The sequence below is a fragment of the Fusarium phalaenopsidis genome, assembly GCF_050370095.1.
Source record: "Fusarium phalaenopsidis strain FUZ10S chromosome Unknown contig_32284, whole genome shotgun sequence".
NCBI lineage: Eukaryota > Fungi > Ascomycota > Sordariomycetes > Hypocreales > Nectriaceae > Fusarium > Fusarium phalaenopsidis.
The window spans coordinates 854,211-871,994 of NW_028145414.1; the positions used below are offsets into that span (position 1 = coordinate 854,211).

Consider the following 17,784-nt stretch of genomic DNA (forward strand, 5'->3'; position numbering starts at 1 on the left):
ATTGCTCCCTGTATTGGCTGTCTTGTGAGTCGCACGTTAGGGATGCCACGTGCCACTGACGCGCCGCCATACGCTGGCTCCCAAGAGAGGATCAGACGGCCCTTGGCTCGACATGCGCTAGACTAACCCAATGAAGGCATGATGCATCCCAGGGTTTATAGCAGACCAAGTGCCGAGTGACGAGCCGATATTTTGATCCGCCCCCGCATTCCGCTCCAACGGCGACCCACAGGAGTTCGAGACTCCTCTGGGTCAGAATCCAGCGGAAGGACTTTGCGGTGTAAGGACTACCCATGCCAAGTAAAAATCCGAAGCTGTTGCCGCTTTCCACTGACTCTGAATACTTGATGCATTTGCTACCTATCTTATCTTATCATGATAAACCAGTTCAGACAAATTCCATTGGGTCAGTCATAAAGACTTTTAGCTTTCCAACTGGAAATTGTCACTGTCGTTCTAGCTTGAATCCTGCGCTCACTGGTCTGAGCGGTTGAAGGTGTGCTGCTACTCAGACTTGCCCTTCCTCGAAGCGTGTCGTGTTGCCATCATTCATCTGGCCTTTGGCCCGTCCGCACTCTCCACGTTCTCAAGATGAGTCATGTTACTCATCTTGATCGCATCCTCCGCCATGGTAACGATAGCAGCTGCTCTATCCCCATCAAAAATCCAGGCCATGTTCTCTAGAGTATGACCTCGAGTTTCGGGGTAGTAAAACCAGACCGTCATGAGCATTGCCACCAAGACAATGATGAACACGAAGTAGTACTTCCACTGAATGGCGTCAAGCGCAATGGGGTTGACGAATATGTTGAAGAAGACAGCGGCGAGCGTAGTCAGGAAAGTAACTGAGAGCCCCTTGGCACGCAGGCTGTAAGGCCAAATCTCGACAGGATAGGCAACCAGAAGTGGAGTGAGGGCGATGTCATATCCAAAGAAGTAGCTGTTGATCCCGCGTGAGTAGTTGAAAGAGAGGAGTGCGTTTGAGAAGGGGTATTCTTTGATTTGACATACACAAAAAGAAAAGGGATAACGGCGATACCCGTCGAAGAATTCTGGGTCGCAGCAAATCCTGCCGAAAGGCCCGTGATGATGATATAGGAGATCAACATGATGGTTCCCTATCAAGTGGAGTTAGCGACATTCAACAGGGCTGAGCTGGGGAATCTTGACTTACAGAAGCCAGAAATAAAGCCCGGCGGCCAACTTTGTCAACGAGTGCCGCAGCGGTAGAGGCCCAGATGAGGTTCCAAAGTTGGAGGCATGCTGAAATCAAGGTCTGGTCTGTGACAGATTTGATTCCCACGGTTTCCTATTAAATACCTTGTCAGCACCTATCCTGCGGATCCGAGTCGTTGAAGATGGCCAGTCCAGGGGCAATATACCAAGACCATAGCCAAATAATAGCTGACGACCCCATTACCACTCCACTGTGCAAATATTCCTAGGCTGACGCTGATGAATAGACGGTGCCTGTTACCAGGAGTGCTATATAGATCAGACCACGAGGTGGAGTCACTGGCTTCCTTTTCGGCCCTGAGTGTCGCCTCGATTTCGGTCATCTCAAATGCGATGAGCGGCGCATTCATGTCTCCTCCGGTATGAATCTTGGCAAGGATCCTCCGTGCTTCTTCTACCCTATCGACAGATACGAGCCATCGAGGGGACTCGTCAATCATGAGGAAGCCCGGCAATGCGGCGAGAGGAATGGCAATCTGGAGCAGAGATGGGATCCTCCAGGACCAGTGATCCATGTTTCTTGTGGCGAAAGTCGTCCATGCCGCAACAACAGAGCCTACGTACCAGCCACAGTTGTACAGACTGGAGGCAACGCCGCGTTGAGGAGGGTAGGCATTCTCGGCGATGAGGAGCGGCACCGAAAGGAAGAATCCCGAGGCAGAGCCCAGGAACAATCGAGCCAAAACAAAGGCAACGTCGCCATTAGCTGCCGTCTGCAAGGCGGTTCCAAGAACGAGGAAGGAATATCCAATCCAGATGCCGAGCTTTCGACCGTATTTGTTGCAGATCCATGCCGCGGTGGGGTAGACGATGACACTGCCGAGCGAGTAGATCGCGTTGATGAATCCCAACCACGCACCCGTTGGACTATCCATGAAGCCATGCCACTGGGGCAGGGCCAACAACCCATTCATCAAGCTCCCATCGTATCCGTTAGATGAAGAAAACATGATGAGCGAAAGAATGCAAAAGTTGAGCTTGATGAGATGTTTCTGCTTATACCATGGCCCGTCGTTGGGCAAGACAGCAGCTAGTTCTTCACCAACCGCATTTGCCTTTGCAGACTTTTCGCCTGCGTTGTCTTTGGCCATTGTCATCAATTGGCTTGTTGCTAGGTGTGTGTTTTCAGAAAGATGTTGTGGGTGCGAGAGTAGTCACAGCACGGCTTAGGGGAGTCTGCCAACTGGAGTCGAAGAGAGGCGGGATTATCGCAATTTATACTAGATTCTTTTGGACCCTGATCTTAATATACATGACTCGGGGATACTAATAACCATCCAACAACTCCTGCCGTTTGCCAGATTGGATCCATTGCCGTCCTCTTAGACACTCATGGTGTGACGGCGCAGCTGCCGACGGCTATGCCGGGCTTACTGCGCCGCATCTTGGCCATTTTCCCTCCTCAAATTGCGCACTTCAATCCAATCATGCTGGGCTAGGACTCTAGGAGCGCGTGATCGATGATCAATTTGAGCTTGATGCCCGTCCCCACTCCTTCACGATTTAGCATTATTTCCCCAGACTCTAAGTGATCCGTTCTGCAGAGCACAGACAAACGGGTGGCCCCGGCAAGGAATGAGGGCTTAAAGTTGCCATATGCAGCGGTCGACATAACATGTTGCCACAGGCAAGCCTATGAAGCTTGACTAGAAATGTGTCCCAAGTCCGAACGTTGGCCTCCCGTGGGCCTACAGGGGTGAAAGTGGCAGCATTGCAGAGACATAATCCGGGGTAGTCTGGGGTTTGTGGGCGGTATTTAGGCTTAGAGAGGAATAGCTTTATTACCTTATGCTTATATAGGAGCTAGAACACATAGCAGCTAGCCACACAATACGATCGGCCCGAATTGAAGTCTGGTCCCGCCTCTCTTGAGGACTCCAATAGGTCGAACTGAGCCGTAGATCAGCCGTAGATCTGCCGGAGTCCTGCATGAGATTCTTTACAAGATAGCCATTTCGCTTGTCGATGGCGATGGCGGAAACTATCCGCTTATCCTTGTTTCTGGCAGAGTGAGGCATATGTACTGATCTTGCTCCAACGTCGTGTGATTGGTTTTACTTACCATGGCATACGCGGTCTTGTTATGTAATTTCTCACCTACAATTCGGCCACGTTGAGTAATTACTATCAGAGAACCAGGCCAGATATTCTTGTTAGGGTTGATTATTCTCATCAGGCCGAGATGCCAGTCTGTTTGACAAACGCTAAGTCCACACTGACCCAGAAAAATGACCCATTGGGAGTCAAACCAACTTGACAGAAATATACTGTAATACTAGAGAATCAACGGATAACAACCCAGTCATGAGATTAGGTTGAGGGCTACATCACAGCGAAGAAAATGGAGATAGAGATGGCCTCACTTTCAGCAATTTCACGTTATACTCTCTATAAGGATCGCATTTCATCTTGAAATTTTGGCACAACTTCCGCTAGATTTTGGCATAGGTTCCCCCTGTATTTTGATCAGAAAACCCCCATTTCCTCCCGTCAAGGCGTCACTCATGACAACAACATCGAGTTATCGGACGGTTGGCTAGACTAACTCGATACTCTCGACGAAGGTCATGAGGACAGCATGACAAGAGGAACTTACATGATCAACGCTTGTCACATCGCAACCTACGGCGCTGGTCTCGGGTCGTCAAATGGCTGGCCGGACCACTCAACAACCCAAAACACAGGCCACAGGAGGATGTGATGAGAATACAGGAACCCCCCCTGGCGGTGAGGCTGCATGCGCTCGGTCATATCTCATCCTAGACGCCACACTGGATCTCCTCGGCACATGCCCGACTTGACGACACCAGGGCATCTGGAGGACGCAACGCGAGACAGCAACCTCCCGCAAGTACATGGAACTGCTGCCCAAACAAGCGACACGACGCGTCCACAAGACACTCTTTGTCACGATCTCCTTGTCGCACCATCCTGAAAGTTCATCCTGATCCTCATAACACGCGGGTGGCCAGCCCATGAGGTGGGAAGAACAGGATCAGGAGGGGACTCGGAGAGGGACAAAGTTGAATGGAGGGGTCGGTCAGTCTTGTCTGGGAGCTGACAGGATGGACACAAAGGAAAGTTGGTTGAGTTGGTTGAGTTGGTCGAGAATGTTAGATCTGGCATCAAAGGGTGAGGACGGAATGATATCAAAGATTCTCGCGGACTAGGCACAGAAACCGACGACGACTGGGGAGCCTCCGTTGTGAGTCATGATCGCGGTCAAGCGTCAGAGGAAGGGGCAAAAATAGTTCGCAAGGTGTTGATTGTCTTGGATGTCAAGAATTGTCGCTGGATCTTGATCCGGCATCAAGCGAGGGCGTGAGAATAGACACTCGGTCCTCGGGTCTTTCGACTAGTCGTCGGGAGATGCGATAAGGAGTAGTTCAAGGGTCATGGTCCATCCTCACTCAAACCTGCCCAGGCACTGCGATGGAGCACATGAGTGAAGGCTCGATGTTAGGGCGCAAGTTCGTTGAGAGTTCAGACGTGGTGGTGAACCGACAACTCGCTTGGATGATAGGACGGAGATGAAACAACTTGGAAGGGACAAAGGTGATGTCCATTCGGCATCTCTGGTTGGGAAGAAGACGTGAAGGACAGTGCAGCTGGACTCGCTGGAATGGCATCTGAATGGGGTTGTCGAAACGTCCGACTGTGCTGATGAAGAAGATGACATGGTCGGGTCAAGACGTTCTTGAGGTGGACTGAGCAGACAATGCTCGCACGCTCAGGAAATCAAGAAAGACGCCAGAAGGGAGAGGCTGTGCCCGATGAAGTTCTCAAGGCACTGATCCGGAATATTGTTGCTGCAACGGCGGCTAAGAGATGGAGGGACGCCGGACGGGGGTGGGTTCGAATCATCTACGACGAGGAATGCCACGCAAGCAGGAGATATGGTGGATGATGAGGCGTTCATTGTCCAGATGACAAGACCATCCATTGTCAGATCAGACAATGAACTTCAGGACAATGCGGTTGCTCGGCTTCAACCCTCATCTCCCGATACGCCTGTGACTATTTATTCGGTCCTTCGTCTCGACCATACCGAGAAGCCTTTGTACCCATCCGATAAATGCGCATACCCCTACAACGAGAACCATCGCGCCGCCCGACGAGCCATAACTGATGCGTGGGCCAAAGTGACGGATAAGCACGACGGGAATATGCGGGACTGGAGAGACACATTCTCAGCGGCTGCTATGGTGCTCTTGAACGATACAACGCGGATCATATACACCAAAGAAGTGTTGCCCAAGATCGAGGCCAATGGAGAAAGAGGCTGGAGAGAGATTTGCAAGGAGCTGTGAGGGGAATTTGGATCTGAATCTGGATAAATTCGATGGACATGGAGGATTAGAGTCAGCCAAGGGACTCTTGGATTCGATAGAGGACCTGGTGGATCAGATCTGTCAACGACCATTGGAGTCAATAGTCAATTCTAGCAGCCTGGATGAGTTTCACTCACTGTTGACCGACTTTCGTGAGCTGAGTTGAACGATGGATTCAGTAGTTGGTTGAAACGAGTCCAGCTGCGGAAGACGTGAAGAATCTGACCCATGGGCATGCCATCTTTCGGTTACTCCTGGCTGCTTGCCGCCTTCGTGTCGTCAATTTGTTACGCGGGTGAATTGGCGTTCGGGCTGTTGTAGGATATGGCTGTAGCATGCATGGTGGGTGTTGCAGAATTTTGCTTGTCTGTACATATCGGCTGGCGGCCGCGACGAGCGACGACAAGTGGCACCATGGGCAAACCAGGTTTGACAGGCATACTGTATACCGTCCTTGGTGATGAAGAGGTCTGACCCAAGTGTACTTTCAGCACAGCTGGTGCGGGCCAGGAAGGGAGCTAGGCTCAAAGAATAGGTGAAAGTATCGTGAGATAGAGTGCTAGTGAGGTTGAAGAGCAGCTGGTGCTGAGGACTATACAGTACACTCGATCGCAGGGGTTGGGTCAAGTGCAGGGATTGGAGTGACTGGCAATGGCCTTTGTCTCTGTTCAAGAGTCATTCCAAAAAGAAAGCCACTTCTCGATTGCGTGTGCTGAATGCTGACCGACCCTTTTCACTGACTAACTCATTGCTGCGTGCTGCGTTTGCGCGCACATGCGTCTCCGAGTCTTGCAAATCCTGGAGGGGACCAAACAAGAAAGAAAGACTCGAATCGAAGCTCGGAGCGGTGCAGATGTTAGCGTAGGGGAACTCAGTTGAGGCGCCGATGACGTGCAAGGCACTTGGATGCCTCAACACCCTTGGATTGTCAAGGAGTGCAGGGGCATTTAACTACCCAACGAGATGCTATTGAGAGGCCGATCTGTGCTCGGTGGCTGGACAAGAGAACAACAACGACAACAAGCCATGCCCGCAAGTCGACTCCATGAAGATGGTGGCAGAGCGTCACTGTGCAGGATCTATGCAGGCTGAGCTGCCGTTATGCAGAGTACCCAGCCTAACGAGGCTTGACGCGTCACCACGGCACGTAGGGACGCCGGTCGCGCCAAATGCAAAGTTGCGATGTGTTGCCGCCGAGGGTCGGTGTGTCTGAACTGTATTATGCATGTCTCTTGTGACAATGCGTGTTTGTGGTGATGAATGCTGCGATCCTTCGGTGAAGTCAGGACGAGACTGCCGCGTAGAGCAGCCCGTGAGCTGACATAGTCGCCAGCCGAGATTCGCAGCCACAGGTGACTGTTCTCAGACATGGACAAACAGAATGCTTGACCTGGTGGCGTTAACTTACGCATACAGTGCCGATGAGAGAGAGACACGGCTGGTCGCCCACGCACCGTGTACATGTCTCAGGGCCAGTGCCAATCTCCGTTGCCTGAGACAACGACCGGGGGGAGAAGTACTTGGGCGAGATGTCCCAGCCACCTTGCCGCCGAGAAGACGCGAGCCTGGTCGTTAGCCCATTGCCAGTAATTGGATGTTGAAGAAAGCGCGCGGCACTGGTGGCGTCAAACCCCGCCCTTCAGTGGTCGAACCGTGACCTGAACGCGAGCGCTAGGGAGCAGCCGCTAGCTTCCATTGCAATCTACTGACAGGGCCGACATCGGGTCGACACCTAGCCGGCACCGGGCCTAAGTACCGGGGTTGACGCCGTTTGGTGTTGCGACGCGCCTGGAAGTAGTCCACCGGCGTACTTTGAGAGGATGTTGGTTATATATTTATTTGATGATGGATGGAAAACGGTGGATCACCGCGAGGCAACGGGACTCCTGAACGATTGTGGACGGGAGCACGATGGTTGACCCGGGGTGTAGTTCCTTTACAGGTAATTTCGTGACCTACCCTCTGAGACCCTGAATCGCGGCATAGTAATGAGGCATGACCTTCTCGCCGTCACAGTCGCGCTCGCTGTCTCAACTCCCACTGGCTCATTGGGCTATCTTCTCATACGTGTCCACCTTTGGAAGGATCTCAACCAGAGAGCTTGGCTGATTCGTCTGTGCTATGGGTCGTTGAGACACTCTACTGTACCTTCTGGCTCTGCGAAGCGTCCACTGGTTCAGAGAAAACGGTGCGGGTATTTAAATTGAAGGTCAGGGTATTATCCCATTTCACAACCACATTCAAGTTAATATTGTCATCTCTAGTAAACGATAAAGTAAACAATCTATTTCCTCTCATGCCAGAGGTATCTGTTCATTTGTGTCCAGTATCTCGTGCCCTGATGGCATCCTCCGAGACGTCCGGTTTGCGCTCTCGGGTAGCCCGTCCCATCCTCCAAATTTCTGGGACCAAGACATTAGCCCATTGCTTCGCTCGCGAACGGGACTCCCTCGACGGTTGTCCAGCCTGGAGGATCTGAGTTTTCACCTGAAAGCTGGAGCAAGGCGGGCATGCCTGCGAAGAAATTACTCTCCAGTGACTTATTAACGTCGATGGGGGATTCCAAGGGACTCTGACGTGAGGCATGCATAGAGAGACGACCAATACGGGACAAGACACGCCTCATTGACTGCTGGTCAGATTAAATTTACCTCTCCGTTTTCATATCGCTTAAATATCATGGTGTTCCATGGAGTTGAGTTTACTGCCTTCTGCCCATGACTGTGTTCCCTGTGATTGTGGCTGACGACTTGTGAGATGCTACCGTCATCCAGAGAGACAACAAGCTTGTCTCCCCTGATTCTAGCTCTAGCATGTCAATTGCCCATGCTTTTTAGGTGAAGCAAAAAGCTTGAAGCTACGTTTGACACTGGACGTCTATGTATATCTGACTTCGATCAGTTGTCCTTCTAGCACCAGCCTCTCAATCTTGCATAGACAGTGGAAACCTGCCGTCTGATGTCTCTATCCCCAGAAGCCTAAGAGTGTGGCATCAACAACGGCTTCGAACTTCCATCAATCTTGAGCCAGAATTCGAATCATTCAGAATCGCTACGTCGACGAGGTTTGGGGCCCTCCCCTCCAACTTGCCCCCTCATAGCGACCTTTCTCGCTAATTGACATTAGGCACTAAGGCCAACGTAACTTTGCATGAGGATTCTTCACCCGCAGCACGAACATGACGAGTATGCCTGCACTTGTCCAACATTCCTCAGATCTAGCCTGCGCGAAAAGAGAATGAACGCAGGTGAGAGCATTGACGCAACCCCATTGTTTTTGGATGGACAGAAGCAGGAACATTCTGGGCTCAGCCAAGCAATACCTTCGTCAGCTCTCAGGCGAACCAAGAAACAGGCGAGTTTTCCGAGAGGGAGATGCCAATCACAGTGACCGACCCCCTTTCTCTTCTCCGTGCGGATTTCTATTTCTCGGCTGGGTGCCTTGGCCAACTTATGACCACAGGCTGAGTTGGCTCTCAGCACGCGACCCCTGGAACACACCCCTGAGTGAGGACCGGACCTTCATCCTGGCTATCTTCATGGAGGTCATAGTCGATCACAAAACTCAGACTTAATTGTCCCGACATGAATGCAGTCTACGTCAAGATTTTCGAACAGTAATGGGTAGATTGGCTTGGAACATTCTTATAATAGTGATGTTTGAACCTATCACTGATTGAATCTGATCGTGCGTCGAGCCAAAACGGGTGTACAGTCCGTGTAGCGCTGTTTTCTTGGATCCACAGACCAATTTTACACTGCTCCATATGATACCATTTGCAACCGTAAACTCAATCTCGATCCGGGCCCCGTGCTGGAGACCATCAATTGACACTAGATGAGGTCCACTGGAATGTACTTTGTCCAGTCACCCTTGACCTTGAGGAAATCCAAAGGCTCCATGTGCTCTACGGCTCCTCCATAAGGACGGCTGACAGAGTAACCAAGAAACTTCTGCACCTTGGTGGGATATTTCTCTGCCACCTCCCAAGGAACGGCAAGGTACTGGTTCTCTTCCTGACGGCGATATCCAGGCGTGGAGAATGCGCTGAGCAGTACGCTTGTCTTGTCCGTCTTGTTGGGCGCCTGTCCGTAGTAGACTGACCCCAAGCTAATGATAACCCAGTCAGCTTCCTTGCCTGGAAGGAGTCATGGGAAATTTACAAGGGATTTTACTTACCATATGATAGCATCGCCCTTTCGAAGCTCAACTAGAGTCTCGTCTTCCTGGAGTGGATCGCGATCATCGGTCCAGTGGTTTGAGCCAACAACCACACGAATAGCTCCATTCTCAGTCGTCATATCGGTGGCCGCATATAGAATACCCACATCGGCCTCGCGCTTGGCAGGATGGGTGATGTGATGGCACTGATCTTGTCTGCGGAGCCCCCATGGAGCGGAGCCCGGCTCAGCCGTGATGATGGATGTCTGAGAGACCTGAGGAGTCGATGTGGACACCGTCCTCTCCTTCTCGTAGTAGATGATACAGGTATCCGTGAGAACGCGGTCCGCGATATCAAGGAACAACGGGCTCATGAGGAGTTCTTGGGCAAAGGTGGGACTCCTGGCGGCGAGTCCAAAGGTTGGACCACTAGAAGTTTGGCCAATTTCGGCCAAGGCAGCGTCGATGCTTTGACGAGTTGCCACACCCTCGATCACGACAACGCCGTCAGCCTTCAGATGTTGAAAGACCTCGCTGGCACTGGCGCTGGCACTGAAGTGCTTGACTTGTGACATGATGAAGGAAGGAAAAGTATATCAAGGAATAGTCATAAAAGAGGTAGACACAGCTGGGTTTGTTGGGTTTCTTAACGCAGATGGCAGTTAAGAATCGAGGGTAAGGCTGGTTGAGCTGGGCAATCTCGTCAAGCGATGCTATATTTATCTTACCGAGCGACCCTTCGTATTGGCATGCTGTTTGTCGAACACTCTGTGTATCAGGCCGTTGGCGTAGCTCTATGCGCGGTAAACTCGACTAATTCGAGTTATCGGTTCCGAGGCTATCAGCGACGTTTTGGGCTTAGGCTTGCAATACGATTCACGCATCACTCCCACGCCAAACCAAGACTAGTATCACCTAGCCTGTGTGCGCTCTGGAAAGCCAGAAAGATTGATAAATAACCATGATAATTCCATCAAGAAGGAATGGCTTTGAATCCAAACCATCCCATTCCAATCTCTGAGACCATCTTCCTTTTTACCTCTACCACATCCCACAAGATGCCCAACCCCCCTCACCAGGCCCACAATCCTGAGGTCGTCGAGCTTGATGCCTCAGCACCCATTCAAGATATCGTTGAAGTCATCAAAGGGGATGGCGGGATCATCATCAAGAACTTTCTCAGCCCCGAGACCATCGACAAGATCCACGAGGAAGCTCAACCCTACTGGGGAAAGCTTGGAACCTACCAGGGCAAGCTCTTTGACGCCGGCGACCCCCCGTTGAGGTATCTGACTATCAGTTCATAAGTAGAGATGCCATTAGCTGACCTACTTCCAGCGGCTTTGCAGGGAAATCGCCAACCTTTGCCCACAAGGCCATCAACCACCCAACCTTCAGGGAGGTTGCCAAAGCCCTTCTTAAGGAGGAATCGTAAGTCTTTGCCACTTGTCTCGTCTTCAAGAGCAATTGTGCTAAGAGATATCTACTCAGCAACGTGTACCGCGACGGAAAGAGATACACCTGCGTCTCAAACCCCGTCTTGGCTGTTTCTGAAGCCTTCAGTCGCGGCTCTCCCTCGACTGCCCAGCAGCTTCACCGAGATGACATGGCACAGCATTTTGATCATCTTGAGGGCAGTGGCGAAAGCTCACTGCTTGGACTTTTGGTTGCTGGAGTGGTAAGAATCACCAATGTTTGACTGTCGCTCTGAACAACAGACTGACATGTGAACCACAGGACACCAACTTTGTGAATGGCGCGACTCAAGTCATCGTTGGATCTCACAAATGGCCCGAAGCTGCCATCAAAGGCCCTGCCGATAGGTCCCTCTGCTCGACCTGCGAAATGAGCAAAGGTGATGCCGTCTTTATAATTGGAAGCATCTGGCACGGTGCAGGCGAGAACAAGACAACCCCCCCCGAGCGAAGAATCATCTACTCGTGCCACATGACCCGCGGCTCCCTCAGAGCTGATGAGAACCAATATCTGGCGATCGAACATGACACTATCAAGACCTTCGATCCCGAGGTTCAGGCGCTTCTGGGATACTCAGTCAGTCATCCCAACTGCGGTCACGTGGACATGAAAGATCCTATCTCACTCCTCGGAAGCAAGAGTGATCCATTCGGATATGGCGACTTTGGGGGAAAGCAGGTCGTCAAGGTTGCCTAGATATGTGGAGATGGTGCAGGGTGTGAACTTCAAAAACAGTATACGAACTTTCTCACAAGTACCACTTTTTGAATGACACAATATCTTGAGTGCTATCCGGTAGTTGTATTGATTGATCGTGCCAACATCTGAACAGTGTTCCTACACCAGGTCCTTTCAGGCTGTTGTTGCTGCAGCCCATGTCTGACGTTAGATGATCAAATTAAAACTTCTTTAACTGCGATGACCCATATCACAGCAAGATGTTTAGCTCAATTGACAGATTCTTCACCAAGTCCCTCCACTTGGAGTTGCCAGCCCCATGTGAGTCAGAGAACTCCCAGATGTTCTTGAGGGAGAGCAGCATCGAAAATGGTGTCTGAAATGCCAGCGATGAATGCATCTTGGTAAGTGCATTCTCGGCCGCCGACCGCGCCTCATGCGTCTGGGCATGTACAGAGAGCATAAATAAGGGGAAAAGACAAGCTTGTAGCCAAGAAAGCTTCTTCAATGGTTCAATGGCCGCGTCTACGCATCTTTGAATACGCATGTCCTCAGACTTGAGAGCATAGATCTCATGATAGACGAAACAGAGCATGCCCTGCTGCCAGATGGCGTTGAAGTGGTCGACAGAATCTGCGTACTCGAGATCTACCATTGAAACGTCTGGATCCCAATTTTTCAAGCGCTCCACGAGGTCGCCAACTTGCGGCATCAGTTGCAGGATTTCGTCTACTGGACTGCAGGATGACTTCAAGTGATGGATCTGGGAGGCAAGATCTGTTGCCTCACGGAGCATCAAGTGCATGGTATGGTCGGGGAGATTATGCCACCAGAGCGATTGGCTCTTGGCCCCCTGGGAACGTTCATCGTCAGCCAGCTGAAGATTAGATGCTGTCAGACATGCAAGTCAGCGTGAAAACTCGAAAGAACCGATACTACGAAAGATACTAACCACGAACAACGGTACTCAGCTCGTCAATTACATCCTTTGGCTTGACGTCCCTGAGTAGTGTACGGCTCATAACGGCAGCCCAGTTGTATTGGACGATCATGCATTGTAGGGATGCGCCCACGGTCCCATTTGACCTGAGAATGGCACTCTCCAGCAGTCGCCTACAACCGACAAGTTTCGAGCTCCAGGCATCTAAGCCAGTCCCAATAACCTGTCCTTGTTAGACACGAACCAGAAGGGATGTGTATCGGGGGGTGCGTGTTGCGCTTCCATACGTCAAAGACTACCGAGAGCAGAGCCGTAGCGGCGAGTCCCTCGATGTCATTTTCCGCGGCCAGGGCTTTTCGGAATGCCTCTCTCATGGCTTTGCGGTATGGCTGAATTGCAAACTTGGGTAGCCTTCCGAGGTTTGCTAGATGGAAGGCTGAGGCGAACATTATCGTGCTTCGAAGCGGAGAAGATCGAGCGGCGAGGGCACCATATATCTCACGGTATGGGTTGAGATCTGGCCTGATAGGGTAAAGACACATGGACAGATTTTCCATGTCTTGCATCCGGCTTGTTGGCCTGACTCTTTGACGTTGGGGAAAGGGGTTGTCTTACAATGGCAGAATAGATATTGTTCGAAAGGGTCGCTTGGCGAGGGTGGCAGAGATGAGCTGCCGCTGAACCGTGATAAGATTTGATCTGCCGTCTGTGGCTCGTCGGTGTCATTGACCTCTAACTCTCCTTCTTCTTGGTCATCTTCCATGGGATTTAGCCCAAAGTCAAGTACAGCGTCATCAATGAAGTGGTCCAGTGGATCAACATGCACAGCCAACGACCCGATCACCGCCTCGAGATCAAGGGATGGTACGTGGGATCCATCACCAGAAAGATCCAAGACTGCATCATCATACGGGTCCGGGTCACCTTGGCTCTGCCACGGGGCTTCCGCGTCTTGTGTGACTTGAGGAGCGCCAGTAGGCGACTCTTGAGCATCGCGATTGATCTGATTTCCATCACTCTGTGCTGGAGAGAGACTTGTGATGGAGTGATGACTAGGAGCTGAGGTATGGTCAGCAATCTGGGCCAAATCCTCGTCCCTGGCCACCATCAAATTCGATTCCAAGCTTGCTTTCGGGCTAGGGGGCGGCGGGCTGTTCAAGTCAAGCTCAGGACTACTCGATGGAACTGAGCTATCGTTGATTGGCGTGCTTCGATGACTGATGTCTTGTGTCGCATTTGAAGCACATTCCACATCGCCTGCCTCTGATTCTCGATGCTTGGGTCTCTTGTTCGGATTGCAGTCCTGGTCCTTTGCTTGTCGAGGGCCTCCTCTCAACACCCTAGACACCATTTGGCCATCGCCACGAACAGTGAACTCGGCGAGACGGATGCCGTAGCCTCCACATTCAGCACCTCGGATGCGGCAATTTAAGCATGCCGGCTTCGTCTCGTCGCATTTCTGATGGCGCTTACGGCATGTCCAGCAACCTAGTCAGGAGAAGGGATCAGTCTAGGCTCGACAGGGGGCCAGTGGGATCAGATGCGATTACGAACCACTCCTGGAGCGTTTTGTTCCCATGGTCTCTAGAGGTATCTTGCAATGATGCTTGTTACAATGGCCATGGAGTGTGTGTGAGTGAAGAGTGGGCTTGACGCGGGGAAGGATATCCGCTTGATCGGCGGCATTATCCGTGGGCAAATCAGCACGGAGCTGAAGTAATCAACATCTCGCTAACAAGATAAGCGATAGCGTTCGTACAGTATCACAACAATAGCACAACTTATGGCCTGCTCGGTGCTGGCTCAACCTTATGCCCATAACATGGAACTGTTGATTGTCTTGGATAGGTACTGACTTGGACGGTGTCAGGCATTCAACCAGAACCATTGACTCGGCAACCGGGTCCATTATTTCCGTTGCGGGCGTCGGGTCTGGTGTTCCATCCTTGGGTTCAGCGTCCTGTCGCCCACTGGGGGCCAAGAACGAGTCTGCAAAAGAGATTCAAACACCGTAAATGCGAAAAGAGGCGGACCATACCAAACTTGGTCCTGTTTTCCTAGCTAAACATTACTTCTTTGTGTGGTTTAGTATGACTTTTGTTATCTCTTATCTGCGCACCACCTCATGATAAAGGCTTGCACCCTATCGCCTACGCTTTAAACTATTTTCCGTTATCTCTTAGTTGCTATCGACGCCTTCCAGGGCGCCATGTCAAGATTAACGGCCTGCGATGAGCTGGTCGATGCGCCCTCCTATCGAAAACATCATCTGGACACTTACCACTCTGTCTGAATCGATGGGTTAGGATCATGTTAAAAGCAAGAGAGTCGCACAAGTCTAGCGATTTGGATAGGCTCAACATATCCAAAGATCACTCCTAATCCTGTTTGATATACTCCCTACAACATGGCCATGGCTTCACAAAAACATGAAACCGAGGGTCTGCACCAGTCTTTTGGGCTTTGGAGCGCCATCAGTCTGGGATGGCTTACGCTCAACGTGTTTGGCGGCATGTCATTCATCATCTTCTTTGGCCTCTCCGCAGGCGGTATTCCGGCGATCCTCTATGGCTTGTACGTTCCCTCACTAGACCCTCTGGTACTCTGGGTAGACTCCTGACTCCTTCACGCTCAGCATCGGCTCCTGTTTGGCCGTTATATGCATCATTCTCACATTCGCACAATGTGCTTCGAGATTCTCTACTGCTGGTATGACAAAATGGCGACGGCTTTAGATGGTCTAGACATAGCTAACAAGCCATAAAAAAAATAGGGGGTGCTTATCACTACGCATGCTTCCTCGTGCCAGACAAATATAGACGTCAGATAGCCTACCCCCTTGGCTGGCTCAACTGGCTCGGCTGGATCTTTACACACGCCGGCTGCTGTGCGATCGTTGCCAATCTCACTCTAGGACTTGTGAATCTCTGCCGTCCTGATTTTGACGTGTCAACGCGATGGCAGCTGTTCCTCGTCTACTTGGCCATTGTCGCCACGTGTTGGTTGATCAATCTGTGGGGTCTCAAGGGCATCCCAACCTTGGAGATACTCGGCTGTAGGTTACCACTGTATCCACCCATTCTTCATCTGAACGCTGACCTGTGAAGGCTACGTCACAGCATTTGGATTCATTGCTTACACAATTGCACTTCTGGTCAAGGCGCCAAAAGCCAGTCCCAGCTTTGTCTTTGTTGAAACGCACAATTCGACTGGGTAAGTCTGAAACATCCGAGAGCCACCATCAGACGTCTCTAATTAGAGGTCCAGATACTCATCCACCTCCTTTGCCATTTTACTTGGCTTGTTCAGCAGCTTCTCAACCCTGATGGGTCTTGACGGCCCTGCCCACTTGGCAGAGGAGATTCCGCAGCCCAAGAGGCACCTCCCACGGGTCATGCTTATTGTCATCATATCACAGGCTGTCATCGGCGTAGTGTGGATTCTAGTTCTCGGCTTCTCCATCACCGACATGGACCTGGTTGTGCAGACCAAGACAGGGTAGGTGTATGCCTGAGATTACAAGATGGGATTTTTGCTTACAAAAGGCCCAGAATACCCGTCTTGGAGCTTATCAGATTAGCAACAGGAAGCGATGCTGCTGCAATGGTATTTTGCATCACTCTACTTATCAACAACGGCACCTCAGCCCTCGGGAGCGCTGTGACTATGAGCCGACAAGGTTACGCCTTTGCCAGAGATGGAGGTCTGATCTGGAACGCAAAGTCGGTGCATCCGGTCCCTTGGTCCATAACCTGACTAACATAAGCCAGGCTTACCGAGCTAAGTCCAGGATCACACCTCCCCTTGTGGTCCATCAATTTGCCATCCCTCATTGTCGCTCTGGTTGGAGTCATGTAAGTGTCTAACACTCAGGGAAATTGTCTCAGCGCCGTGCTTATCTCAGCTTAGATATTTGTTTTCGAATGCCGCCTTCAATGCACTGGTCGGAGCTCAAGCTACTTGCATGATCATCAGCTTTGGTACGGCTCCACCTCGATCCATCTGACCACTGGATGTCGGCTAACGCAGCAATGCTAGGCTTCCCCTCCCTGGTCCTTCTGGTGACCGAAGGGAAGTTATTACCAGCAAATAACCACTGGAACTATGGCGCCTTTAGCAAGCCTATCTACGTGGTCTCGGTCGGTTACAGCATCCTGGTGGTTATTGTCTCAGCGGTAAGTGCTTCCCTGAGAAGTAAGGCAACGAACTCACAAGACACACAGTTGCCGCAATCCCACCCTGTGACGAGCTTGAACATGAACTACACGGTTCTGGTCATGGGGGGCTTTTCTATCGTCATGGGTTTGGCGTGGGTAACTGAAGGCCGCAAACTCTTTAAGCCACCGGTCAACGATGAGAGCTTGGTGAAAACAAATGACGTTATCATTGGGATGAATGTGGATCTCGAGGCTGATGAGCAAGCATCCAAGGGAAAGGATTCCGCAGGATCTAGTGGACACGACAAGAATCAGTCGCTCATTGTGACTGGAGCTTGATATGTGAAGGGTCCAGCAACCACTAGCCGCTAAATCTAAGCAATGTAGAAGACAAGAAGGTCTCAGAGACCTCGCATTAGACTAGATATGAGAATGTGGTTACATATTTCTGACTCCTTGGGTGGCCTCCCGCGTATATCAAGTTCCCTGAGATGCGCAGGCACATCCAATTTCTTACTGCTCCGGGGCAGAACTGGTTTCTCTTTGGGGTCTCTTGGGGGGAAAGAAAGTTCCCGGTGCTTATATTCAAGCTACTAACCATCTCGCTGCCCTTACCTTTCTGACTGGACCTTTATGCATCCCAGGCTCTACCGACATCCTGCAAGACAATGATCGGGAGGCAGTGACTCACGTCAGTAACAGCCATTATCATTGTCTGCAATGATGACAAGAAGCCATCAGCCACAATACCTAAAGACACAGTCATAATTACATGACGGTATCAAGACCCAATACCGATAACAGC

General features: G+C 51.1%; 4 protein-coding genes across 4 annotated transcripts; 2 read left to right on the plus strand and 2 right to left on the minus strand.

Moving 5' to 3' along the window:
* Nucleotides 1-549: 549 nt before the first annotated feature.
* Nucleotides 550-2,327, minus strand: LRP88_02190 (uncharacterized protein; the record flags this gene model as incomplete). Its single annotated transcript, XM_083238858.1, has 4 exons — nucleotides 550-940; nucleotides 1,012-1,118; nucleotides 1,175-1,309; nucleotides 1,383-2,327. 4 exons carry the CDS (start codon nucleotides 2,325-2,327, stop codon nucleotides 550-552), a joined length of 1,578 nt encoding a protein of 525 aa, XP_083105453.1.
* Nucleotides 2,328-9,400: 7,073 nt separating this feature from the next.
* LRP88_02191 (uncharacterized protein) lies at nucleotides 9,401-10,303 on the minus strand (the record flags this gene model as incomplete). Its single annotated transcript, XM_083238859.1, has 2 exons — nucleotides 9,401-9,677; nucleotides 9,747-10,303. 2 exons carry the CDS (start codon nucleotides 10,301-10,303, stop codon nucleotides 9,401-9,403), a joined length of 834 nt encoding a protein of 277 aa, XP_083105454.1.
* Nucleotides 10,304-10,786: 483 nt separating this feature from the next.
* On the plus strand, nucleotides 10,787-11,900 carry LRP88_02192 (phytanoyl-CoA dioxygenase family protein; the record flags this gene model as incomplete). Its single annotated transcript, XM_083238860.1, has 4 exons — nucleotides 10,787-11,013; nucleotides 11,067-11,159; nucleotides 11,220-11,406; nucleotides 11,466-11,900. The coding sequence occupies 4 exons, from the start codon at nucleotides 10,787-10,789 to the stop codon at nucleotides 11,898-11,900; spliced, it is 942 nt and encodes a 313-aa protein (XP_083105455.1).
* A 3,329-nt stretch (nucleotides 11,901-15,229) lies between these two features.
* LRP88_02193 (amino acid/polyamine transporter I) lies at nucleotides 15,230-17,318 on the plus strand (the record flags this gene model as incomplete). The annotated part of the gene is made up of 9 exons (XM_083238861.1): nucleotides 15,230-15,396; nucleotides 15,642-15,877; nucleotides 15,930-16,035; nucleotides 16,090-16,320; nucleotides 16,374-16,544; nucleotides 16,593-16,676; nucleotides 16,732-16,802; nucleotides 16,861-16,997; nucleotides 17,046-17,318. The coding sequence occupies 9 exons, from the start codon at nucleotides 15,230-15,232 to the stop codon at nucleotides 17,316-17,318; spliced, it is 1,476 nt and encodes a 491-aa protein (XP_083105456.1).
* Between the last annotated feature and the right edge of the window lie 466 nt (nucleotides 17,319-17,784).